Source organism: Silurus meridionalis, chromosome 16, assembly GCF_014805685.1.
Source record: "Silurus meridionalis isolate SWU-2019-XX chromosome 16, ASM1480568v1, whole genome shotgun sequence".
In the NCBI taxonomy this organism is placed as follows: domain Eukaryota; kingdom Metazoa; phylum Chordata; class Actinopteri; order Siluriformes; family Siluridae; genus Silurus; species Silurus meridionalis.
The window spans coordinates 5679213-5706710 of record NC_060899.1 but is presented as its reverse complement, the minus strand read 5'-3'; the positions used below and the strand labels follow the sequence as shown (position 1 = coordinate 5706710).

The window sequence follows — 27498 nt, the reverse complement described above, 5'->3', positions numbered from 1 at the left end:
TAGATCAGTGGTTTCCAGACATGATTTAGCATTTTTATATAAATCTTTTTATTAACGGAGATGATTTAAAATGCAGTGAAATACTATACTTTTACTTATACTTAAGTAAATATAAAAGTACAGATTTTTACAAATTATAGACATCTGCAAAAGCAGATGTCATGCAGTATCTTTCAGTGTCATATTATTGAAGAAACAGTTTTAGAATGTTGGAGAAAAAAGTTGTACTTGAAGTTCCTCTAGCTATAAGACAGATACTTGAGACACTTGTGCTATTTACAGAGAATTGTTCTTTATAGTGATCTACAAGATGTTATATACTATGATCTGATTGAGCAGAGTGTACCAATGAGAACGATGCTACATCACTCTTTCATTTAGAAATGAAGTGAAAATCTATAACAACACTGTCAGTTTGACTGTTGTTCAGTCAGTCAAATAGCGTTATAGACAATGAGGGAAACTTAGACAAAGTACAAATATACCATGTCCCTCTAAGTAGTTTAAGCTTAAATAGTCAACTCATTTCTTTAGAAAAAAATATTGGACCTTATTTAAGTGTTTGCATGTTGATCAGTAATATGCAAATCATTTGAGGTGGAGCTTTCCTTTAACCACAGTAGTTACAGAGGCATACATTGATGTGTAGATCTGTACCGTAAGTCTGTATGATTTTTTCCCGCAGCTTGCAGTAACTGGCAGTTAGTCGATGCTAATCCAATTAAAGCTGCCTAACCTGAGTATGCAAGCACCCGTGCAGCTCTTTAGTATGAGGTTTCTGGCACTATTAGCAATGTCACCTGCTTTGCTGATGGGATTCTTAAGCTAGTAATCACATTACCTGAAATCCACTCCACACTTGATGTGATTCAAGAGACATTAAGGATCTTTCACGGATGTATTCTGTTGCTGTTCTTCTTACAGTCTCTCCCGGACTTCTTGTTAAAGGATGATGCTCGGAAAGCCCAAAAGACATTGTGTAGTTATTTAAGATTCTAAAATGTAGTATAACATTTAAAGCGTTTACTGTGTAGCAATTAGGATATTTTCGCTATGGGTTTTACCACATATTAATAGCTGGTTAGTCATTTGAGGAAGTGCTTCTTCATGCATTTAGAGTTTAGATGTTCTTTTTTCTTTTTTTTTTTTTTTTTTGTTGACAAATTATCTGTAATGTTTGTTTAATAGGTTTTTCTGGGGAGCTCTGGAGAAGTGAAGAGCTACTCCAGTCTTCCCATCCAGCCAGGTTCAGCCATTAACCGAGACCTGCTACTTGACTCTTCCCAGAGACACCTTTACATTATGACTAGAAATACAGTGAGTCTTTTCTCTCAGATTGTGCACTAAAAAAGGCATAAATAGTTAAATCTTGGAAAAAAAAAAACATGGGCAAGCATGATATGTGAGTTTAGCTGTGAGTTTCCTCTGTTTTAATGTGTGCAGGTAGAGAAAATGCCAGTGGCAGAGTGTAATAAACACATAAATTGCCAATCATGTCTTGCGGCTCGAGATCCTTATTGTGGCTGGTGTGTTTTGGAGGGCAAGTGAGTATCAAGTCATTCTGCATAAAACTGAAAATGAAATTTTTTGTATTTGTATTTGATGTTCATTTGAGGAGTCTGGACTTTCTTTCTTTGTTTTTGTCTAGGTGTGTTATGCGTTCTGACTGTAGTTCTGGCTCAAGGGAAGGCCATTGGCTTTGGAGTTTTGACATGGGGCAGAAGTGTCTGAAGGTGGAGTCACTGTCACAGTCCAACATCAGCCTTGGAGTAGAGAAAAATGTATGTGTTTGGACAAATAAGACATCATATTTCTTCTTATCTATTTGCTAACACAGATCTAAACATTAAAATCCTGGATTTTATCATATAAAAAAAATGCCAAGTACAGTAATATAATATGAAATCACTGATTATAGCACTTGTGTTTCTGTAGGTGGCACTCGATATACCGGGCTTGCCCATTCTCTCTGAGGGCGATAAGTACTCATGTTTCTTTGATGAGACACAAAGTGCTGTGACTGTTCAGGAAACTATAGTCACTTGCCTCACTCCTTCAGCCAGCATGTTGCCTCCTGTACCTCAAGGACAAGGTAAAACACTCATGCTTGTTGAAAATCCTGTTCCAGATTTTAGTCTCCCTTTGCTTCATATATAATAAGCTCCACTCTTCAGAGAAAGCTGGTTACTAGATTTTGGCATGTGACTGTGGAAACTTTATCATTCTGTGGGGATTTCTCACACTAATGTTGGGTTAGGAGGCGTTACTGAAATAAATTTTACAGCATACAGGCTTCATACAGCATTGTGTACATCCAACTTTGTGCTTTAAGTTTGATTTAATCATACATAGACATATAGTATATGTGGTTGTACACTCATGCCGAGTAATTGTAATTTTTCCAGTTTGACCATTTGCCAAATTTCACCCAGCGACTAGTTCTTCCCATGACACCACCTAGGGAAGTTGAAAGTTAGAATGTGTTTTGTCCAATACACATAAAACCATTGACTATATATTTTCTAAAATCATGCCACTATATTTCAAATGAAGCAAAACACATTTTGAGGAAATTGCTGCCAATGTACAGTTCTTGAACTTCTGACCAATTATAGCAAGCTCTTCTGTTGTTTCACTCAAATTTAATAGAAAATGAAAGTATGTTTTTTTATACATACTGGTCATAAAAATGTTTCAAAAAAACATGCCAGGCATAGAGATAAAAATCTGTAAATGCTTCCATTAAATGTCTTCAGGCAGTTCTAGTTGTTTTCCCATAGACATATTGCACTGATTAGATTTTACTAACAGAATTTGAACTAATAGCAAGACTGACACACCTCAGGAAAGCTTTTTGTATTTGTAACAATACTTATTGTGTAGATTGTTGCAATGATTTTGTCAGAAAAACTTACATTACTTGTCTCTTTTGACAGATTCAGTGTCAGTCACACTGTCCTTGCGCTTCCTGAACGTGACTGTGGCAGTTCAGGAGTTCACGTTCTATGACTGTTCTCTTGTGCAGCAACTGTCAGGCACCATGCCGTAAGTTGCTCAGCCATCATTTTATTGGAAAAAAGACAGATTCTTATGTTGTGTATGTTACCTTGTATGTAGTGAATTAAAAGCTTTTTGTATGAAGGCTACATGGAAAGCTAAACCTAGAATGCAGGTTTTCAGCAAAATAATACAATAGAAAGATTTTACCAGCAAGCCAGACTTATTCTTCAGTCAGTTAATAATTTCCTCTGGCCATCCATATCTTTCTTATTTCTTAATTAGATTCTCTAACTCTAAATCTCATTCATCGCTGAATTAAGATTGTGATCTGCCAATCTCTATGCTTTTCTAATGTCTGGGATTTGTTGAGGATGCCCTTAGAGTTCATATTGACTGACTCTTATACTGATAAAAAAAAAAAAAAAAAGATATTATGTGCTGGAAGTACATGTATAATTTTAATAGCTTATATGATCATTAAAATAAAAATAAAAAACAGTGTCATTAATACAAGGTACTCAAAGAAAAATTTGACATTGTGAACTAATTTTTGTTACATTGTACACATTTTGTTCAATGTTGTTACATTGTTACAAGACATAAACAACACATTGAAATAGTTACTGTGATTGACATTAAATCAATTAAATGAGTTTAAAGTGGAAATTATTTACATTTCAGTCATATTTAATGAGGAGAAAGAATTTTGACCATATGAGTACACTGGCTCATGAATATTTACTTTTTGCCCTATAAAAGTATAGAAAAAGATACAAAGTGAAGAAATTAAAATTTATAGTAAAAAAACAATGCTTATAGTAAAATGAGAATATTAGGCAGGCGGTTTTATATATATATATATATATATATATATATATATATATATATATATATATATATATATATATATATATAATATATAAACAGCCTGCCTAATATTCTAATAGCCCTTTCGTGCTGTGGTGTCTGTCCCTAAAATAGCAGCAGATTCTGTAATTACCATAAGGAATTAGGCGGGGCCTCAATTGATTAGACTTGCTTGTCCAGCTTGTCCCACAGGTGGTCAATCAGATTAACAATTGTGGATTTTAGATGTCCAGTCAACACCTTGAACTTTTTGTCATGTTTTCGCAGTGTGGCATGGAGTATTATCCTGCTGAAGGAGGCTACTGCAATTTGGGAATACCATTGCCATTGCTTTGGCTTATGTACAGGAGAGCATATGCAGCTGCGTGCTCTTCTATAAGAGCTGGGATAAAACCTTTTGGGCAATTTGTAATATAGAACCCCTTCTGTGTAATCAGACCAGACAGGTCTGATCAAACATTCCGAGGTGACAAACATCCATATGACAAACAGATGCTTTGTCATTATGAGTTTTTCAGTTGAGTGTCAAGATAGAATGAGCTTGTGGGCTATAAAAAAAAAGTTCAGAAAGCCTTTGTCTAGTGTTAGGAATTAAACATATATTTCTTGGCATTTTCTTGTGCTGCAGAAGATTTCACTGTTTGATTATTGTGTATTTATAGTAATAGAATATCACGGATTTGAAAATGTCAGGGCAGTGAGAGTAACAAAGAATCTGACCCGGTCTCATCTCAGTGACAGATGTCTCTCTGGTGATGTAGCAGCTGTCTTGTACATTCCTTGTCGAGGCAAGACATCCCATTTCTTTCCTGCGTTCTCATTCTCAACCAGTAGTTCCCAGCAAACATGTATTGAGATTCAGATACCGCCCAGTATGTCTTGATTTAACCATTAAGGTCCGGGAAGTAATAGGCTTGAATTTCTATAATTTAATAGTTGCACATAGTATGAGCCTCTATGGGCTTTATGAAAATGGGCTGGCTTTCTGCTTGGAGTATTGGATGTCATTTCACCCCTCTCTAACAGAAGTTATTTTTCTCCTTTTTTCTCTGTATGTGTTCTCACTGTGCAGATGTATAGGGTGTGTGACTAGTCGCTGGAGGTGTAATTGGTGTGTTCACCAGCACATTTGCTCTCACGAGGCTACATGCGACCAAGGAGTGATCATATACAATCAGCATGTAAGTTACTGACAGAAAAATTGTAGTTCAGTTAGTCCTATTATAGTGCTTTATACATCTACTAGTTTGTTTTGCCTTGTGTTTACACTGTTGCAGTGTCCTTGTCAACATTAAGCCGTTTTTTACAGGTACAATTTACAAATGTTTGTGTCTTTATTTACTTCTTTTCTATCACTCATCGCCCTTTTGTGTTTTTTTATGATCACAAGTTCAAGCTACAGTCTTCAACAACAAAAGACTTTGATACATTTACTACAGAGTCAACCAAAGTGTCTACTCCAGCCAAATTTATAGCCATATCTACTGCTGTGGTGATACCTCCCATCATTCAAGAGACAACTGCAATAACTAGAACAGCTGTGAAACCCTTCACCAACCTGCCGAGCAATTTCCAGCATACCATGCCTTCCTCAACCCAACAGGCAATAACTATAGTTGCAAAAGCCCAGGTTCTACATGAGGACAGCAATGTAGGTGGAGAGAAGGCACATGTGTCAGTACTGACTCCTGGTGGCAGTGGTAAGGACAATAGTGATCTAAGTCATAAAGGATCAGCTGCAGACTTGGCCACATCCACCACCCAAATGGTGGAAGCTCTGGATGCAGGGTTTACACATAAAGCAGTTTCAACCTCCTCTACTCCTGGGGTGAACCATTGGTTAAAGCAGACTGATGATGTAAAAGCATTATTTGAGACTGGATCATTAGTGTCTTCTCCTTCTCCTCCATCTGAGGATGGAAGGACACAGCAAGTGTCACCTGATTTTCCATATTCTTCAGAAGTGGACTACCAGTCTGACTTTTCCCCCATGGTGAGTCAGTGTCCTCTGGCTGAATCAAGACCAAGAAGGCTTGAGCCAACTCAAAATACACTTCCATTCTTAAATGGGTCTATTGATATCATTGACATAAGAACACTTTTAACGCACATGAGGATCTTTCCAAATAGATTTTTTATTGCAACAAAAACGTAGATAAAAGGTCTATTATTAATGACTGTTATTTGTTTGAATATAAGATAAGTAGACATATTTTTTCATTAATTCTATGATGCATTATGGCGATGTTTGCACAGGACAATGAACGCTCAGTGGTGAGTGAAGCTTCCAACACCTGCCCATGTGTAGAGAAGGTTCAAGGTTCTTCGCTCCTACCTGTAAACATTGCCAGACAGATTACGCTGGTAGGACGCAATCTGCACCTCTACCAGGTAATACAAATGTGAATCTCATTCATTGGTTTCAGATTGATAATGGTGTGAGACTTACCCTGTGGCTGTGGTTGTATGCTCTCAGGATGAGGAGCTCAGGATGGATTATGAGTGCGTGTTAGCCATAGAGGGCAGGTCTGTTGTGGTGCCCGCATTTGTTAAAAGGGATGACTCACAGCCCTTTTTATTCCACATCACGTGTCAACGCCACCAGGTCTTTCATACATTTCTCATGAATTCACTCACATCATTACATTACTATTCAGCAGTTATGGATTAAACATTCATTGCAACAAAGTCTGAAAGTGTGTGTTTATCTGTTTTAGTATTCCTACACAGCTGCTGTGGACGAATACATTCCAGCAATCACAGTGAGGAGACGAGGCTATTTTCAAATCGACAGTCCTCAGGACTTGCACGGTAAAAGCGGCTTTAATAATCACCCAGATCACAAGAAGATATTACTTTGGTGTGCTACACATGAGCATAATGCAATGAAAAATAAGATGCATTTGCATGATAATATCATTCAGCTGTTACATTATGCCTGTATATGTACTAAGGCATATGTTTTGTTCTCAGTGAAACTGTATAACTGCTCGGTGGGCCGTTCCGACTGCAGCCGCTGTCACACAGCCGAGCCAAGTTATGAATGCGTGTGGTGTGAAGGAAGCCAATCCAGCTGCATCTTCAACAGCTCCTGCAAAGATCACATCCAGCAAATCTGCCCTGCACCCCACATACACCAGGTGTGTATACAATCTAGCTAATTTGTGTTATTTAAGGTTTATACAGACATTTTTATGTAACATTTGACAGATGCTATCCAGCTTTTAATCAACATTCTTACAGCCACTCACATGTTGTGCTTTCTGTGGTAGATAGAGCCTCTGTCTGGTCCAGTAGAGGGCGGTACTGTGATCACTATCTCAGGATCGAACTTGGGCCGGAGAGCAGAAGACATTCAGCATTCTGTTTATGTAGCTGGAGTTCCCTGCATTGTTATTCCCACAAGATATGAGATTTCCTCCAGGTACACTATAGTCCGACCAATTGTATTATTTGTTATTTTAATTGCTTATTTTAAGCAAAAACCTTTTATATGAGAAGTTTGACACTAATAAAGGAGAAAAGGAATTGTACTGATTGGCCAAGCAGAGAGACCAAGCTGGGAAGGATGTGCTGCAAGTTAGAGCAATAAAGGATGGAAATGTGTTGACTAGTGAGGAGAGTGTGTTAAGAAGATGGAGGGAGTATTTTGAGCAGCTGATGAATGAGGAAAATAAGAGAGAGAGAGAAGGTTGGATGATTGAGATGGTGAAGCAGGAAGAGGATAGGATTAGTAAGGAGGAAGTGAGAGCAGCTATTAAGAGGATGAAGTGTGGAAAGTCAGTTGGACCAGATGACATACCGGTAGAAGCATGGAGATGTTTAGGAGAGATGAAAGTGGAGTTTTTAACAAGATTGTTGAACAAGATTCTGGAAGGTGAGGAATGGAGAAGGAGTGTGCTGGTACTAAATATTAAGAATGAGGGAGATGTGCAGACCTGCAGTAACTACAGGGGAATTAAGTTGTTCAGTCACACCAGAAAGTTATGGGAAAGAGTAGCAGAATCCAGCCTGAGAGAAGAGGTGATCATCTATTAGCAACAGTATGGTTTCATGCCAAGGAAGAGCACCACAGACACATTATTTGCTTTAAGAATGTTGATAGAGAAGTATAGAGAGGGTCAGAAGGAGTTGCATTGTGTGTTTGTGGATTTAGAGAAAGCGTACGAAAGGTTGCAGAAAGAGGACATGTGGCAAGTGTAGGGAGCAGGTTGAGAAGAACCTGGAGAGCTGCAGGTACTTGCTGGAGAGAAGGGGAATGAAAGTCAGTAGCAGTAAGACAGAGTACATGTGTGGATGAGAGGGAGGGCAGTGGAGTGGTGCGGTTGCAGGGAGATGAGGTGGAGAAGGTGGAGGAGTTCAGGTAACTGGGGGTCAACAGTGCAAAGTAATGGAGAGTGTGTTAGAGAAGTGAAGAAAAGAGTGCAGGCAGGGTGGAGTGGGTGGAGAAGAAAGGCAGGAGTGATTTGTGATAGAAGGGTATCTGTAAGAGGGAAAGGGAAAGTTTATAGGACTGTGGTGAGACCTTAGATGTTGTATGGATTAGAGACAGTGGCATTGACTAAAAGACAGCAGGTGGAGCTGGAGGTAGCAGAGCTAAAGATGCGGAGATTTTCATTGGGAGTGACGAGTTTATTAGCGGGACATCACATGTAGGACGTTTTTATAGACAAGGTGAGGGAGGCAAGATTGAGATGGTTTGGACATGTGCAGAGGGGGGTATATCGGTGGGAGAATGCTGAGGATGGATCCACCAGGAAGGAGGTAAAGAAGAAGACCAAGGAGGATGTTTATGGATGTGGTGAGGGAAGACATACAGGGAGGTAATTTGAAAGAGTCAAATGTAGAGTACAGGGTAGTATGGAGTTGGATGATCTGCTGTGGCGCCCCCTAGTGGGAGCAGCCGAAAGAAAAAGAGTTTTAAGCCAAAACCTTTTCTTCTTTGCAGTTTATAATTATAGATTTGCACAAAAGAATAGTGACATGTCTTTTAAAGAATAAACTGATTAATGAGAGCATGAATTTTGTGTGTGTGCGTGTGTGTGTGTTTGGGGATGTGTGTGTGTTAATTCAGCATCGTGTGTAAGACCACAGCGAGTGGAAGTAGGAGAAAAGGACATGTTTCTGTAGAGGTTAAAGGAGGAGGAGTTGGAAAATCTGTTCAGGACTTTTTCTACCAGGTACAATTCACTTTACAGAGCTTTCAGTCTAGAATTTTTTTATATGCTTTTTCATTTTAAGGAAAATTGTTTTCTTGTATGCAAAGCTAAAACATTTAAATGTCAATTTAAAAATCCAAGAGAAAATCTAACCCCTAACAAATTACATCTATTGTCTAATTGTTTTTTTTAATCTATTTTTTTTTTTTTTTTTTTGCTAAATTCCTGATCAATGATTTGGACCAAAAAATGTTTAATGAAAAGTTACTTTTTGCTATATGTGGTTGGCCAGGAGTTTACATGTGCATTATTAAAGTACAGTTATGAGATGTATGTTGTCAGCAGTATGTTGTAATAATGATTTATCTTAACTAATAACTTTTTTATTACATAATAATAATTATGTATTTTAATGAATTGGATGACAGTTAATATTTAAATATGCCCAGGTTCAATAAACTGATATTAGCATTACAGCCTTTTGTTTTTCACATGGTTTTGGCTGTATTTTTTTCTCATGTTTATTTATATTTCAGGACCCAATGTTACTGGGAATGTTTCCACTGAAAGGTCCAATGTCAGGAGGCTCTTTAGTCATCATCATGGGGCGGGATTTACGAACAGGCCATTCTAATGAGATCAAAATCCTGATTGGAGGAGTGCCCTGCATCTTAACTAGGTATAAACTTTTTCAAGTAGTTAACTTGATTGTTTGGTTATTCATCTTTTAAACTGATCATAATCAGCAAAGTTTTAGTTAACACAGTGTATGTAGTGTATAATCATAGACTCGTTCATGTCATATGCACCGTCCATGTGTTGATAGCAGTGTTGCTCATATGCTGAATTCGCAGCTCTCCAGAAATGGATGATGAGCAACTCGCATGCGTGACCAGTGGAAGCAACAGAACAGGAAACCACGCAGTGACAGTGTGGTTTGGAAGAGCAGAGCGGCATCTAAAGGGCTCTTTTTATCACTATACTACAGACCCGAATATCACCAGTGCTGCTCCCTCTAAAAGCTTCCTCAGGTATATTCATGTTTCAAGATTTCAGAGAAAGCAATTTGTAAGTAAATTCACCACATTTTAAAAAGGATAAAAAAGGGAGATTTGTTTTTTAATAAAAATAACATTTTGTTACAATATGTTACAATATACACTGCATGACTGGGTCACTTTCTAGAGCCCCAAAAATAATAACACAAAAAGCAGGGATGTAGTCTAGCCAGGTTGCATATGTTTTATTAGATTCCAACCCAAAGCCAGGAAAAGACACAGTAATAGGAACATTTTCACAACTCTTTTTTCTTTGCATTTATCTGGGAAGCCAGAGCGCTCCTTGCCAACACTCTACAAGATTTAAATTTGATCTATTTAATCCTTCTTAGCTTTGCTTTTCAGTCTCACATACCGACAATGTCTGCTTCCCCAGTTTCCTCTCTGACTTGATGAAACTTGTTTTTTCATTTCTCTCAATTCCCAGTGGGGGCCGTGTGATCAGAGTATCTGGTCAAAACTTGGATGTTGTCCTGGACCCTCGCATCCAAGTGACCCTGAGCCCCCCAGGGCCACAATTCCAGGGTAGAAAAAGGAGAAGGAGAAAGAGAAAGAGTGAGAGGCATATTGGAAAAGACGACATGCTTTGGCCTCTCAAAAGAGAGCGGCGTATAGTTCCAGAATCCCGCTGTCCTGAAGACAGCGTCTGTGATGTGAAGCAGGTATGGACTTAATGCTTGTGTGTGAGTCGATGTGTTTGGGTATGGTCATGTACTGTATATATGCATATATATTGTGTCAATAAATTCATAGTGTGCAATCCAGAAATAGTTTATAGCATTGTCAACAACAAACAAGGCATTTAATTTGCATGTGTTTTGTCCTTTTTAGACGGAGAATCATTGTGTGATAAACAGCTCCACTCTGCTTCTGTGCCCCACACCTGCACTGGGCCCTGAAGCTCGCCATGCCACCGTTAGCATCCAGTTCTTGCTTGATAACCTCCACTTCGATTTTGAGGAGATCACTGGCAGCCCCTTCACTTATGAGCTAAACCCTATTCTCCACCCACTCAACCAGGAAGATCACAGCAAACCCTACCTTCACAAACCTGGAAGCATCATCTCTGTTGAGGTTACACATAATCCTTCCCCTGCTGTTATGATTACTGGTATTCCCTGACTTGCAATGAAAATGTGTTACAATGACACCAGCGGAACTTAAAAATATAAGTCGACACATGGCCTAGCCTACCCAGGAATCCTAAAGACTGGTGATCATTATGGGGTAGTATACGGTCATTTGTTAATAATTTAAAGAATTACAGGACATAATTTAGCAAAACAGAGCAATTTACAGTACATAATGTATAAACATTACAGCATATATGTATTTAGCAGTGGGTGCATGCATGAGAGACGGAAATAAAAAAAGAAGAGAGATGAGCTAAAATTGGGATTTGAAAAGCCCAAAAACACAGAAAAGTAAACCGCTGGCGAGAGTAAGACATCTCAGAAAACTGAAAATGTATCGTACCAACATATCCTATGAAAATTAAAATGGCGTGTGGAAATGTAAATATTTTTTAAAAATGATTTGTATCACTTCATCTTCATTGTAAGATTGAAAGGCGAACCATCATTACTTGGGGACTAGCTGTATTTCTATCTGACTCTTCTTTTTGGGACGTGGTAGTTCATTGGAAAAGGTTCTGAGTTACTGATCAGATTGTCTCAAGCTCCAGTATTGCCAAGCTGCCAATTTTGGGCCCTTGATCAAGGCCCCTAACCCTCTGTGCTCCAGGGGCACTGTATCATGGCTAACCTTGTGCTCTGACCCCAGCTTCCTAACGTCCCTGGGATATATGAAGAAAGAATTTCACTGTGCTGTAATATACAAATAAAATAAGGCCCTTTTCAAAAAGCCCCCAAACTATTTTCAGATTTTCAAGTTAACATAAACATTAAATTCATACATAAACATTTGTGTACTATAACCTGATTAGATATCATTCATTTAACTTTTTTAGACAAAAGCTTTTTAGGCGCATATGTATGAATTAACTTCATTTGTATATTGGTATAGGGGGAGAATCTCGACTTGGCCATTTTTAAGGAGGAGGTGGTGGCTCTGATAGGTGAAGCCGTATGTGCTGTGAAAACGCTCACCAGGAACCATCTTTACTGTGAGCCTCCTGCTGAGCAGCCCTCAGTACCTGCCACGAAGAAACGAGAGGCCAGAGATCCTCTGCCAGAGTTCACAGTGAGTCTTAGAAACTTTATTTATTTATTAATCTGTCTTCAGTTCATTCTTTATCCTGGTCAGCGTCACAGTGGATCCACAGCCCAGCTCAGGAACATTGTGCACTAGATGGAACGCAAGTCCATTTCAGGGCATCATTTCCTCGCCCACATTTACTCAGCCACGTATGAGAGCAATTTTAGTGTTGCCAGTCCATCGAAAAGCAAGTTTTTGTAGGTGGAAAAAAATTAGGACCAAGCTCAAGAGTTACTTGCAATTGTGATGTGGTAACAGTAACATCATCAGAACATTTGGTGAAGCCTCCTGTTGAGAAACTAACTCCACTGTCCGTCAAGTCTGCCAAGTTTGGAGAACAGTCATAGATGAATCTTCATGCTCCCACATACAGAACATTTCAACAAGCTTCATGTTCTTAGGTTTGTGAATGAAGACCAACTTTAGTTCATTTATAATATGCATAATAGGCACATAAATAGGCAATGCAGAATGTTAATAATTCTCATGTTGATTTAGATGTACTGTATGTATCTTGTTTAATGCTTTATCTAAGCAAGAATTTTCATGATGCCATCAGTCCTCCAGAGCCCCTATTTATTCAGCTGTTTGAGATTTATCATGGATTAATTCTTGTGTGTAATGATAAAAATAAATCTCAATGTAGTCTTCAAGGTTGCCAAATTACTTCAAGACTAAACTTGTCTAATTATAAGTTCATTCAAAATATTCCTTTTGTTACAATGAATCCTCTAAATGTTTTGGACTATATACTATTTAGTTCAACGTGTTCAATTAAACATGACTGACTCATGTTTAATTATCTTAATAAACTATGTACAAATGTCTTATTTTCAAATGGAAAAGATTTCGAAACTAGTTCAGTGTTCAAGTCACAGCACATCCTGCTGTATGTGTGTATAGGTACGAATGGGGAATCTAAACTTCTCCCTGGGAAAGGTGGAGTATGACTTTCTGAGCCAGGCCTTGTTTCCTCTGGAAGCTCAAGTGGGCGTTGGAGTCGGTGCCTCTATCGTGGCTCTTATTGTACTCATCATCGTGCTTATATACAGGTACAACACACAGCAAGACTAACAGTAGTCAATTCTAATTCTTGGTGACAGTTTTGTATGTGTGTTTATCTGTGTGTCTGTGCATGATTCAGCATGTGTTTATATTTCTGTGTGTTTATCAGGAGGAAGAGTAAACAGGCTCTGAGGGATTACAAGAAAGTTCAGATTCAGCTAGAGAACCTAGAGACCAGCGTGAGAGATCGCTGCAAAAAAGAGTTCACTGGTATCATCATTTAGTGGATGAAATATACTGCATATATTTATTTCTAAAATGTTGCCAAACCCAGGTTATAAATCTAAATATTGTCCTTATCGATAGACTTGATGACAGAGATGATGGACATGTCTAGTGACTTGGTGGGCTCAGGAATTCCTTTTCTGGACTACCGTACCTACTCTGAGAGGATCTTCTTCCCTGGCCACCGGGAGTGTCCACTGAAAAGAGATCTGGATGTGCCAGCTTGTCGCAGGACTACAGTAGAGCAGGGGCTCATCCAGCTCTCCAATTTACTCAACAGCAAGCTGTTCCTCGTCAAGGTGCATTCCTCTAAAACTTGATTCCAAAAGATGGTTTTATGAAATGGAAAGTATTGCTTGATGTATATTCATTTTGAATGTGTAAATGTGCAGTTTATCCACACTTTGGAGAGCCAGAGGACGTTCTCACCAAGGGACCGAGCATATGTGGCTTCCCTTCTTACAGTGGCACTGCACGAAAAGTTAGAATATTTCACTGACATTTTGAAAACCCTGTTGAGTCACTTGGTGGAGCAGTACACCAACAAAAACCCTAAGCTCATGCTGCGCAGGTCAGTGCTGCCATCTTGTTCTTGAACTAAGAAAAAAAAATGTCTTTCTCACATTGAGCGGTCTGTTTTGCTGCGCTATTTATATTGTTATTAAAGCATTAAGCAAAAGATATATCTAATAAATAAAGATATTCTGCTTCTCTATATTTTTCACAGGACTGAATCAGTGGTAGAGAAGCTACTAACCAACTGGATGTCTATTTGCCTTTATTCATTCCTAAGGGTAAATTCCTTATTTTAACCCACACTCTTACCCCATTGTGAATCTGTAGCTCTAATCTTACATAAGTCCAATTAAGCCACTGATGTAATCTTTACTTTGATTGAGCTGATTTGCAGAGGACTGTGAGCATAGCGGCATGTAGTATTTCACTCAGTTTCTTTGTGCAACACAGGAATCCGCAGGTGAGTCTTTTTACATGCTATTCCGAGCCATAAAGCACCAGGTGGATAAGGGCCCTGTGGATGCTGTAACAAGCAAAGCCAAATATACACTCAACGACAACCGGCTACTGCGTGATGATGTAGAATACCACACACTGGTAAGAAATACGCCCAGTGCGACATAGTCACGTCTTTTTTGTGTAGTTGTCTGTATGTTGTCCACTTTATTAGGAATGCATGTCCTCTTGCTCATATGTTTGATGTTTTGTGCATGGTGACATACTTGTTCTGCTTGCCACAGTTGTAAAAAGTTTGAACCGTTATATAAGTTAGTATATCTCCTGGCGGCTTGAGACACCAATTTTACCTCACATTTATTTAACAAAGCATTTCCACCACCACATTGTCAATCGGTTAATGTATTTTGTCTATAATGTATTTTTGTCACACCACTCCATGTAATTTTTTTATTGATACCAGTGGGTGTGAAATTCCCAGAAGTTTCTGAAATACATTACCTGATATTCAGCAGTTTCTGATGTATGATATTCTGCATTGCACTGCTGCCACACGATTGGCTGATTAGGTGACTGCATAAATAAGCAGCTATACAGGTGTTTATATTTAAATGGAAAGTTTGTGCAATATTATGTAGAAGCACAGGCAAATAAATGATAGAAGTTTTATAAACTGTTCTTCAAAAAGGATTATAACTGTGTCGGTATGCTTCAAATGATCAATTGGTGTATTACATTCGCACCTTGTTCTTTATTTTTGTGCTTTAGACTCTAAATGTCCTGGTAACCAGTGGAGGTACAAATGAATCACAGACAGTTCCTGTTAAAGTGCTGGACTGTGACACCATCACACAAGTGAAGGAGAAGATCCTGGAGCATGCATGGAAGGGCACATCATACTCTCAGAGACCCTCCACAGATTCAGTGCACTTAGGTAAGAGCCCTTACAACCACTTGCATTAAACACAATTTAATGAATACACTGTAACAATGTGAATTCTGCCTTAAAGCAACCAGAGCTAAATTACTAGCTTACTTCTTTAGTGTCTTTAAGAAAGGAGAAGTAAATATTGTCTATTTTTCATTTCTAATGTAGAATGGAGGGCTGGGATGGCAGGACACCTGATCCTGTCTGATGAAGACCTGACCTCAGTGGTTCAGGGCTCCTGGAAACGTCTAAACACTTTGCAACACTACAAGGTAAAAATCTGGACATTTCAGTATAAAGTTGTGTCTAGGAAGGCAAAGAATGACTCACTTTGTACTCAATAAATCTATTTTATGATTTACAATAAATTAACCATTTTCCGAGCTTTTAAAAAACAATTTTAATGTTATAATTATTTTAATTTCACACTATAATTCTCATTTCATCAATATAATTTTGAACAACCAAATTTACTTTACCATGAGAGCATTTTGGAAGATTTTTGGAAGAAGGAAACAGACTCTTGAAGGTGAACTCAGTGCTAAATCTGATTCATGGCCCTGGTAAAGCAAAAGTAGTTCAGTCTCACAAAAATAAAATAGAGATTGCCCTTTTTAGATCATAACTAAATCGCCTCTGTTGTATTTCTGTGACATTTCTGACATGTCAACAAAAAAAATTCAAAGCGCCACATTTTTATAATCGTTGATTTTGTGTATGCAGCTGATATATTGAATGCTTTGCAATCCTTGTTTGGACTTAAACTAGTTCTGATTACTGTGTCAGGTCCCCGATGGAGCCACAGTTACACTGGTATCACGACAGTCCAAAAATCATGATGACAGCCATGACTACATACCAGGAGAAAGTGAGTCTCACAGTACACTGTTTTTTCAGTAAGATTTCTATAGATATATAACTCCATTACATTTACTCTCTTTTATGATCCTTGTCTGTCTGTCAGAAACTCCAATGCTGGAGGATGGAGAGGATGAAGGAATAAGGCTTTGGCATCTGGAGAAAGCCAATGAAGAGCCAGATCTGTCCAAACACAGACGAGGGAGTCTGAAAGAAAGAGAGCGAGAGAGAGCCAAGGCCATTCCAGAGATCTACCTGACACGATTACTGTCTATGAAGGTGGTACACATGTGCAAAACATGCTGTTTCTCTCAACTACTTTGAAGTGAATACATAAACTGCATTGAACGATAATCGCAATGGTATGATGTGTAAAAAAATGGAACATGGAATTTCACAAATGATTAAAACACAGTTATCTTAACTTTAAATGGAGTACTTTTACTGGATTAAAAATTTAACTGGATTTTTCTCATGAACCGGAACATTGTACTTCATCCACCACTCATGCATGACAACATGACCAAAACAATAGACTGCAAACTAATGTAGAATGAAGTAGTATCTGAATGTAGCGTAAATTAGCAATTTACATGAACGTCTCTGTGTTGCAGGGCACGTTGCAAAAGTTTGTTGACGACTTGTTCACCGTGATTCTTAGTACCAGTCAGCCAGTTCCTCTGGCTGTAAAATATTTTTTTGATCTGTTGGATGACCAGGCAGCACAACACAATATTACCGACCCTGAAACCATCCACATCTGGAAGACGAACAGGTAATCGTTCAATGATATAATTCTGTGTTCTAAGTTGTTGAGAATAAAAGCTGAGCCTGTCATACTGTAATGAAGACAAACTGCTATTTAAAACAAATACTTGCTTGTCATTGTTTTGTAGTCTACCACTGAGGTTCTGGATCAATATTCTGAAAAACCCACAATTCATCTTTGATGTCCCAACCTCAGACAATGTGGATGCAGTGCTGTCTGTTATCGCTCAAACCTTCATGGACTCCTGTACAATCGCTGACCACAAACTGGGCAGGGTAAGCCAATCAGGAATGAGGTGGCCAGTCAAAAGCAAAAGTTGGTATACAACTAGCAAACTGGAGTTAAAGAACTGAAACTTTTTGACTTACATAGTTATTTTATGGAATAAATGCTATAATCAGTATTTTCTTACATGTGCATTTCCTTGTCCAGGATTCTCCTATAAACAAATTGCTGTATGCTCGAGACATCCCACGCTACAAACAGATGGTGGAAAGGTAAATGCTTTTTTTGTGATTTTTAAATAAATTAAGTTATTGAAATAGTCATAACATGTCAGTTTAAGAAAATATACAGTAATCCAAATATTCTATTAAACACAGATGCCCTAAATGTACTTCCCAAAATGTGGACACATCATAGAAGATTTGACAATCCTTTCTAAATGTGCTGTTACTAAAGAACTTTTATTATACATTGTATAATAAACTTATATTTAAAATAAAAATGGATACACTCTCAAATATTCAACACATTATGTCAATTGAGGGTTCCTTTTTAAGTCACTGCATACCGTTAACTAAAAAAACTGGCTTTGACATAAGCCTTGCTTTGTCCAGTTAATATAGTTATTCATGAGCGATGTAGTTTTAGGGAGGAAACTCAGCATATCACTTAATATCCATTAAGCCCAGTTTAAAATTAACTGTGAATATTTAGTTCAAACTAACATTTTTGACTGTTTTTTTTGTGCAATATATCAGCATTAATACATAATAACTAACATTAAAAAAACACACACTAAAAACAAAAACTGCATGTAAGATTGAACCTACAATGGCTAATCAGAATCATCATGCTAACTAACCTGTTTGTGAACAAAAAAAAGGCTGAGATCAGTCAAATACACGGTCAAGAGTAAAATCAAGATGTCTGATGGCATTCATATATTTGCACAGGTATTATGCTGATATAAAGCATACCATGTCTGCCAGTGACCAAGAAATGAACTCTGTTTTGGCAGAGCTGTCTAGGGTAAGCAAGTCCTCTTGTCTTTCTTTAATATTATAGATAATACTTTGGTACATGATTTGCCTGAATGCTGAATGCTCACCTTGAATACTAAGGAAGATTCATGAAAATCAACTAGTGTGTCTGTTTTCCTGCATCTTTGGTATATACTGTCTTACCTCAAAATGTTTTGTTCTTTCATTCTTCCTTTTTGACTTTTCCAGAATTACTCCAGTGAAGTAAGTCATCTAGTGGCCTTGAATGAGTTATACAAGTATATCAACAAATATTATGATCAGGTAAGTAAATATTGGTACCCATGCTATTCCAGTCTACAGTCAAGGGGAAAAGAATCCCAATTCAATTGTATGTTTCTATTTATCAGGGCATAAATAACCATGGCATGTGTCATAGCATGTGAAACAAAGAATAAAACAACTATGAACATGAACTTGGACAAACATAAAAGACAAATACGGTGATATGTGTGATTAATTACATAATACATAAAACAGGTGCACTAAAATTTATTTTAAAAAAATAAAACATAAAAAAAAAAGATTTTGATATGTAAATTATACAATAAAACCAGATGGGAGAAAAAAAATATCACAATGAACTTGAATAACTTGAAATTAATGTAAATTGTAATTTAATCTAATTGAATTGTATACATGTATTTTTTGTACAATTAACATTATGTAGGTTCGAGAGTACTATCTGCTTTTAATTTATTGGGGGTCAAAACTTTATGGTTCATTATCCTAAAATCACATAAATTTCATTATACTTCAGCAGACATTCTGAAATCCAGAACCAAGATGAGAAAATCACAGCACAAAAAAATGAAATGAGAATTTAAAGCCCATCCTGTTGTGGATGATGCTGGATTGTGGGATTACATGCCTTCATAGTATTTGGTCCTATAGTGGAAATATCTATATTTTAGTTTTTTTGTGGTTCTTCCCCCAAACTGTTATCACAAACTTGGAGGAACAGAAGTGTCTTGGAGCACTTTAACTGAGAGCACCAAACCTGTTTCATCATGCACAGCACCGGTTTCATGAACATATTGTTTACATGGGTTGGAGTGAAAGATCTTAAGTGGATTGCTATAGAGGTCTAACCTAAGATGTGCTGACTGCACCCCAGGCGTCCTCACACTTCATCAATACCATTACCAAAACCCTAATGGCAGCACAAATCTCCACATCTACAATCTAATGAAATCTTTTTAATGAAAAGAGTTATTAAGGAGGTTATTATAACAGCAAATGGGGACTAAATGTGAAATTTTATGTTTAAAAAACACATAGGAATTTTAATGATGAAGTGTCCACAAGTAGTTGCTTATATAGTGTATATACTAATTTTAGCACAGAATAAACAGAGCTCTTAGTCAGACATGTCCGTGACAGCAAGCTTGTTGGTGGCCAACACCTGTTAATGAGACACACTGTGTGGTATATGAGATATACTCATATGGGCTGTTGCAAAAATTCTTCCAAGCTACCAATGAAGACCTTAAATAAAGACGTATTAGATAGCCAGCCCAGTGACACAATAAACTTATAGACACTAACTTATAATGTTAAAAATATATATATTTCTAACCTATTTATCTCTGCAAAGCTGCTTTGGGATAATGTTAATTGTTAAAAATCAATTTACAAATAAAATTTATTTGAATGATCATAAAAATGTTTACAATTAAAGAGTGTTAGCATTCAGCTAACTGACTGTTACACTAAGGACCAGGAGTGGTTTACTGTGACATACATTTTGACATACAGAAAAGCGTATACACATTTTATGTACTGAATCTAAGTGCTGAACGGTGCAAAAATCATATTAAATCACTTTTAAATTATGATCACTATTCACATTATTTGTTGAGTACTAAAAACATCAATTTTTTAATTTTTATAAGGTGACGTTTTTCACAAAAGTTTGCTGAGTTAAACACTGATAGATTTTAATTTCACATTAACGACATCTCTGAAACATTCCTTGTTTATTGTGAGAGAAAGTAAAGCATCTGAGATCAAATGAGTGGCGTGGTTTCTAGGAGGTGTGAGTTACAGTAAGTTTTGATATTGAAACACACTGTGCAGATCATTCCAGGTTTTATATCAGTTTGCTAATCTACTGTTATACTGTAGAGGAAAAGATTGCTATTTTACCTTATTTTGGTGCTAGTTCATACTTCGATGTTAAATTAAAGCGCTCCTATGCAAAATGCTTAAAGGTCTGGTAAAATGATATAATTGATGTAATCTTCACTGTACAGTGTGTCAGTGTAAAAGCATGCAGAGCCCATGAATTCATTATATCTTACATAAGCATAGTGGCTACAATGATAAAAAGTACTTCATATCAACGGCAGTGTTGGGCAGTAACGCGTTACTAGTAAAAATAAAGTAACTCCGTTACCGTTACCGTATGGTGCGTTACCCGTTACTTTTTTTAATTAATTAATTTCAGCTGAAGTGTAGACTACAGTCTAACTTGCTTACAGCAGCGTCGCATTGTAGGATTGGTGGATTACCCTCTGTATACACGAAGAAGACGCACTGAGGGCGTGTCTCCGTTTATTCAGGTCTGTGCAGCAGTAATGGAGAGTCGAGGCGAGAGCAAGACGAGTTTCTCAAAGTGGAAATAGGCTCATTATTTCACTTTAGTTGAGCATAAAGACAAAAACTTGAAAAAGTCAAATGTAAGCTGTGTCTTTCTGGTTCGAAGCTCGTATCTACTGCGATAAACAGCAACTCCAATCTGTTGAAGCTGCTCCAGGACCTCCATGCTAGAAGCTAGAAGCTAGAAGCTAACCCGGTGTTCTGTTCTACATTGTTGATAGTTTTCATACTTCAGCTGTGAAAGGAACATGTTTAAGAGCTCAACACAACAGCAGAAGCCACTTTAGTTTTTGATTGTGAATATATTATTCAGCTTGTTTTGTTTTTTATTTCAGAAATCCTTGTGATATATTCAGTTTGTGCTGGTCTGACTTTAATAAAATAGTGTTTAAAAATGACTTTGTGTTTAAGTCAGTTTTGTGTTTGTATAGACCATAACGCATAAAAGGGCATTAATGGGAACATTAAAGAACGTTCTTTTAAAAAGTAACTAAAAAGTTACTTTTAACAGTAACGCATTACTTTTTGGGGTAAGTAATCAACAAAGTAACTAAGTTACTTTTTGAATGAAGTAACGAGTAACTGTAACTAGTTACTATTTTTTAGTAACTAGCACAACACTGATCAACAGTATGGTTATAAATTGTTGGCTAAAAATATAAACATTTGTCTCCATATATGAAGGCAGTATATATAGCTGTATCTGAGAGAGATAGCCTTATCCACAGTTCTGTTAAACAAATATAAATGACTCCTCGTTGTCACTTGAATAAGACCCTTACTCAATAATTCCGAGGTTCTAATCTGTAGATTTTACCGCTAACCATTTGTTGTATTGAGTTAATATTAATTTGTGTCTCTCCCTCCTACTTCCAGATCATTGCTGCTCTAGAGGAAGACTCAACTGCTCAGAAGATGCAGCTGGGCTACAGGCTTCAGCAGATTGCAGCAGCTGTGGAAAATAAAGTGACTGACCTTTGACCTCCTAACTCAGACTGTAATTTAAGGAGAGTGAAAAAAAAAACAAGAACGAAGTACAGAGATGGAGCTGGGACTTCTAGAAGCATGAATGCAAAGACTGGGATTTCTGATTGACTCAGAGGTCTTTGGAGCGACTGGTGTGTCCTAAGCTCAACGAATCTCACTGCAGCCTTCTGTCAAACCAAGCCTAGTATGTCAGAGAGTTTGAGATGTAGTTCCGGCTGGATAATTCCTGCTAACTAATGACATTTCATATTTGCAATATGCTTGCAGGCTTGTCGAGAACTTTTGTGGACTATTTGTGAAAAGCTTCTGAAGCTCTTAAGATAATTAAAAATTTTTTTTTTTTTTTTTTTGTTTGGTTCTTTTTTTGTAATCTTTGCACTTCATTGGAGCTTAAGGTGATTTTTGTCTTTGCATTTTTGAAAAAAAAGATACAGCTTTTTAAAAAGATGTCATTTTTTTATCTGCACAAATTCATTCATAGTTTTTTAAATGTACAGTCAGTGCATACCTGGTTACCATAAATATATCACGTAAAACCATACACACTGCATGTATTGCACATGTGTATGTACATTTCTACTGAACTGCAACCATAAAATCCTACCATAAACTATAAAATACTTAGGAAAAATATATGAGCCTGAACACAGCTGCTGCTGCAAAATAGATTTTGGGATTCCTCACACTGTTGTGTAATATGAGGTACAGTGTACAGTAAGCTACATTCAGCCTTATCCAGTCTTAGGATGACAGGATGGTAAAGCTATATAGAGGGTTAAGATTTAGGCATACAAATGTTTGTTCTGCTTCCAGGCAAATGTGAGTGAAGATAAAAAAAAAAAATACAACATTTAATGGCACTACACTGTCAAGGAGCATATGTTAGCTAATGAAATGCACTTAACATACGAAATACTGTAAATTTGCATTCGGTTTAGAAATGCAACAACATACACTCAATAAAATAACACTTGTAGTGAGACAAGATTCTTAAAGGAATGACAGCATTAGAATGACACTGTAACGTCACTATCGTGTTCACAATTTTACTATGCATAAGTGTTACCGTGAGCACAATTTCTAAACACTAACCTGTACAACATTGCGCTGTATTTTTCGTGCTCCGTGCCATAAAGCTCTGATATATTTCTGAGCAGTTATCATGTAGGCACTGTAATCACTGATCTATTGCTAATAACTTGCCTAGTTTGATCATATTTCATGTAAAACCAAAGGCTCAGGTACAAGCGAATGAAACCCACCTACTCTTTAACTACTGACACATTGAATATGATATTCGGTTGTACAATTTTTAAATGCAGATAAAGATAAAGCTTCATCTGGATCAATTCAAATAAAGCACAACACATTAGGCATGCCATAGTGAAGATCGTATCAGTATGCATGAACTGGCCATGTGGTCCTATAATGCTTTATAATGTATTTCACTGTTGAATAAAAAGTTGAATATACAGCTTCACTGATGTGTAACACAGCCACTGTGTGTCACTCCTGCTTACCGTTCACCTGTACGATGTGGCGAATTGTTTTATTTATTTATTTATGTTGTTTTTTTTGGCTGATCGCACTTGATTTATGTAAAGACCAAATGAAATCCTATGAATGATTTCTGGCCCACTTTATAATTTTTTTTTTTTTTTTGACCCCAATGTCATGTCTAGTAAACGACTATAATTTATACATTCTAAATATACAAGTCTTAATTTTAGTGGCCTAGACATGAACGTTTACAGTGTTATTTTGTCAATCGTGCTTTGGTCATGTGGTCATTTCGCGCTGTTCTTAAGCGTATAACATAAATTTACTCTGTCATTTTTACCTGGGCTTTTATACTGTAAAATAGTGATGTAGTCAGCCGTATGCTTTCGGAGCTGTTGAGCTGTACTTATGTGTGTAGAGTGTACATTAAATAAAGCAGTTAGCACTCTTGTTTAATTTAATAGTTTGCCTGTGTTTAATCACTTCCAGTGTTATACTTTGTCATGAATTTAACAGGATGGAACTGCAACATACAGCATATGGTTAAAACTAGGTGGACACCTCACTGCCACACCCAAACAGTACAATGTCTTTGCATGCTGTGGCATTACAATGTTCTTTCACTGATTCTAAGAAAGTCAAATAAGTTCCATCAATGTGTCTCAATGTGTCTTAAATGTGTCTCATCCACAATGCCCCTGTACACAAACCGTGGTCCATGAAGACATGGCTTGCTAAAGTTGGAATGGAGGAGCTGCAGTGAACTCCCTTTGGATGAATTGGAACACAAAATACACACCAAGCCTCCTGACATCAGTATCTGTAGCTGAATGAACACAAATCTAGTGAAAAGCCTTGGCATATAGAGTGCTGGATATTTATTACTAGAAAGGGAGAATGGGGTGTTTAAGTATATACTGTATACACTGTATAGTGTAGATCAAGGGTACAATATACATTTTAGGTAAGAGCCAAATTATTCTAAAAAAATCAATTTATTATAGCAATAACACATAAACCACTCCTCTTAATTGTGTTTACTGACCTGAAAGGTAAATTCTAATTGTACAAATAAACTGAAAGCAAAATGCTTGCAATTATGTACATATTGGCCAAAAGATTCAGATAATGTTCACAGCAAATAGAAGAAAAGGGAGGTATGTGATATCATTTGCAGACACCTGGTCATAAGAATTGATTGTGCTTTTTGAGCTTCACATTACACATGTAGTCCTAATTTGCCACAATGGTGTAAGTAAAGTTCAATACTGATGCAAAGTGAGGAGGCCTGTGGTGCAGTCAGTGTTCCAATATAGCAGGTCACTCAAGATCTTCCTCTCCAAAGCATGTAAACCATATCTTCAATGAGCTCACTTTGAGCACAGGGACATTGCCATGCTGGAACAGGTTTGGGTTTCCAAGTTCAAGTGAACAATAAATCTTATTATTCTACATCCAATGACATCCTGTACAATTGTGTCCCATCGGCTTTGTGGTAACAGATTGGAGAAGAACCACAAATGGCAGTAAAGTTCAGGCGTCCTATTATTTTGTCCATATAGTGTATTAGGAGATAGTGTAAGGTTTTTTAGAAGAACCTGATCTCCAGAGAATCTTGCACACAACACTATCAGATTGTTGCGGGAAAAAAATCCTTGATGAGCGTGGCTACAAAAAGGCTACTGTAACCCCCCTTTGAAACTGTGATAAGAAGAAAAGCATCTCAAAATGTTAGACCTGTGAAACTGACTTGTGAAATGGAAGTATAACTGGAAAATTGTATGAATCTATAAGAAAAATATTGATATATTTTGTGAATTATTAAAAAATAAAAAACGTAGAAATTGTTTTTGCATAAGTACTCAGCCTTGTTGGTGAAATGCATATCAATTGCCAAATGTTTGTCTGGTCATATGATTAACCCTCCCGACATAAAGTTATATATGAATTACTTTGGAGGAATGAGATCAGTAAATATACAGTGCTGCATTCTAACCATGTGGTTTCCTTCACTAAAAATTAGGGCTCGGGTTTACCATATAAGGAATCTCCGGTACAGTGGAATTAAAGCGTCAGCTCATTTCACTCAGAGCCCTGGACTAAAATATGTCCCTGTGACAGACTGACACGTGTAAAATTAGCTGACAGGACTGTACAAGTGTCAGTCAGGAGAATGCTTTCTGTGTGAAGGACCTTTTATAGAGCAATATTCAGAATAGTTAAGAATATCACATACTCTGAATGATTTGGAGGAAATCCAATAATGAATCAGATAAAGTGCTGATTTTTATATACATAAGAAGAATATTTATGTGGAACAGCCATTCAGTTCTTTAATGTGCATGAGTAAATGCACCATAATGTACTTTAGACTTTTGTATGTAAAACACTAACAATTCTATTTGTGGCAACAATGTCACTAAGGTCAGACCACTTACATTTAAAAGCATCAATAAATGGGTGCCCTGGCAGTCTCAAGTTAGAGATATCAAAATTCCAAATATAGAAGATATATGCATACAGTGATCTGACAAACTTAGCCTTTCATTTCAACCAGTAAGACACAACATACCCAGCAACATTATTATTCAATTACTTATTTAACGTTGATAATAATCACCATACGTAATCGTCTTGTTTATGATGATAGTGTATACAGAGCGAATTCAAGACATGATTCAGGAATACACACTGCATTTTATCACAGAGACCCATGCATGTACACACAGTCAGTCACATATCAGGGTAGTTTAGTTTTAGTCACAAAAACAGTAATTCTGGTAGTTTTAATCCAGCACTTTTCCTTCTGCAGCAGTAACAATGTCTTGCTATGAAATCATGAAATATATGTCTAACCATATACATACAGTATTTACATCTATATGGTTTTATATATATATATATATGTTATATCACCACCAAGCTGCTACTGCTGGGCCCTTGAGCAAGGCCCTTACCTCAATTGCTCATTAGTAATCACTCTGGACATGGAGCGTCTGCCAAAATGCCATAAAAAGAAAGTAAAAGTAAATGGTCAGACTTAATCATAGAAATGTTTACTGTATTGCTTTTTCTCAACTTCTCCGTCATTGTGTTGTGTCCTCAGAAGTTGCTCTGTGAAGTTTCTCCTTTGTGCTCCAATCTCTGAGCATTTAATAGTGCAAGTGTTAACAATCTCATAAATTACACCATAAATTACTCCGCTAAGAAACCCAAATCTAGCTTTCTAGCAGGGGACTTTTATTCCCTTCTCTCAGTTCAGTTCTGTCAAACAGACAATACAGAAACACGACATCACTTCCCACTGGCTGGGAACAGCATGCCAAACTCTTTGCATCATGGAATATAAATTGTTGCATGCCGTGTGAATAAGGATAGCGAGGTCATGCTTGCCAAAGCCATTTTTAGCTTTTAATAACTTAGTATCTGTCTGAAATAAGTTTGCACACTCTCCATGTGTATAATAATAATAATAATAATAATAATAATCATCATCATCATCATCATCATCATCAACATCGTCATTTACATTTGCAGCATTTAGCAGCTGCCCTCATCCAGAGCGACGTACAAAAATGCTTTAAACATTTAGCAATGAATAAATATACACTGGTACGCTATATTACAACTTAAGTTGAATCAACTCTATTGAGGGTTTTTTCCCTTATTATTGTTAATATTCTTATTATTAAATTTTTGTGTATATATACATTTTTGCATATGTTTCATAATTTAAATTCAGTGATATGCTGTTTGTTTTAAGCCATTAAGCCAAAACAGGCAATAGTCAGTTGTGGAAAACTGTATTGTTTGTTTGTTTGAGAATAGAGAAAAATGGTTTTAATAGTATATTAGCTAAAACAATAAATATATGGTTTAAAATATGTGTATGTGTGTGTGTGTGTGTGTGTGTGTGTGAGAAAGAAAGAGAGAGAGAGAGAGAGAGAGAGAGAGAGAGAGAGAGAGAGAGAGAGAGAGAAGGGTGGGGTTAATGTGAAGAAAGAGAGGGCTTTCCCAGGGACAAATC

The 27498-nt window shown here is 37.0% G+C and overlaps 1 protein-coding gene across 3 annotated transcripts in view; it reads left to right on the top strand.

The window, feature by feature from the left end:
• Positions 1–23932, top strand: part of plxnb1a (plexin b1a) — a 55308-nt gene extending 31376 nt beyond the window's left edge. For all 3 annotated transcript variants that reach the window (XM_046869928.1, XM_046869927.1, XM_046869929.1), the window contains 34 exons: positions 1189–1317; positions 1444–1544; positions 1649–1781; positions 1936–2092; positions 2937–3045; positions 4940–5048; positions 5258–5860; positions 6124–6258; positions 6344–6472; positions 6585–6678; positions 6841–7007; positions 7140–7291; positions 8942–9047; positions 9563–9705; positions 9881–10057; positions 10512–10746; positions 10916–11158; positions 12110–12286; positions 13205–13353; positions 13476–13576; positions 13673–13890; positions 13984–14162; positions 14319–14385; positions 14558–14704; positions 15332–15497; positions 15660–15763; positions 16278–16359; positions 16456–16628; positions 16964–17124; positions 17246–17393; positions 17551–17615; positions 18297–18372; positions 18573–18647; positions 21861–23932. In XM_046869928.1, the coding sequence (XP_046725884.1) occupies positions 1189–1317; positions 1444–1544; positions 1649–1781; positions 1936–2092; positions 2937–3045; positions 4940–5048; positions 5258–5860; positions 6124–6258; positions 6344–6472; positions 6585–6678; positions 6841–7007; positions 7140–7291; positions 8942–9047; positions 9563–9705; positions 9881–10057; positions 10512–10746; positions 10916–11158; positions 12110–12286; positions 13205–13353; positions 13476–13576; positions 13673–13890; positions 13984–14162; positions 14319–14385; positions 14558–14704; positions 15332–15497; positions 15660–15763; positions 16278–16359; positions 16456–16628; positions 16964–17124; positions 17246–17393; positions 17551–17615; positions 18297–18372; positions 18573–18647; positions 21861–21965 (5115 nt within the window). In that variant the 3' untranslated portion in view covers positions 21966–23932. The remainder of the gene's footprint in view (positions 1–1188; positions 1318–1443; positions 1545–1648; positions 1782–1935; positions 2093–2936; positions 3046–4939; positions 5049–5257; positions 5861–6123; positions 6259–6343; positions 6473–6584; positions 6679–6840; positions 7008–7139; positions 7292–8941; positions 9048–9562; positions 9706–9880; positions 10058–10511; positions 10747–10915; positions 11159–12109; positions 12287–13204; positions 13354–13475; positions 13577–13672; positions 13891–13983; positions 14163–14318; positions 14386–14557; positions 14705–15331; positions 15498–15659; positions 15764–16277; positions 16360–16455; positions 16629–16963; positions 17125–17245; positions 17394–17550; positions 17616–18296; positions 18373–18572; positions 18648–21860) is intronic.
• The last annotated feature ends 3566 nt before the right edge of the window (positions 23933–27498 follow it).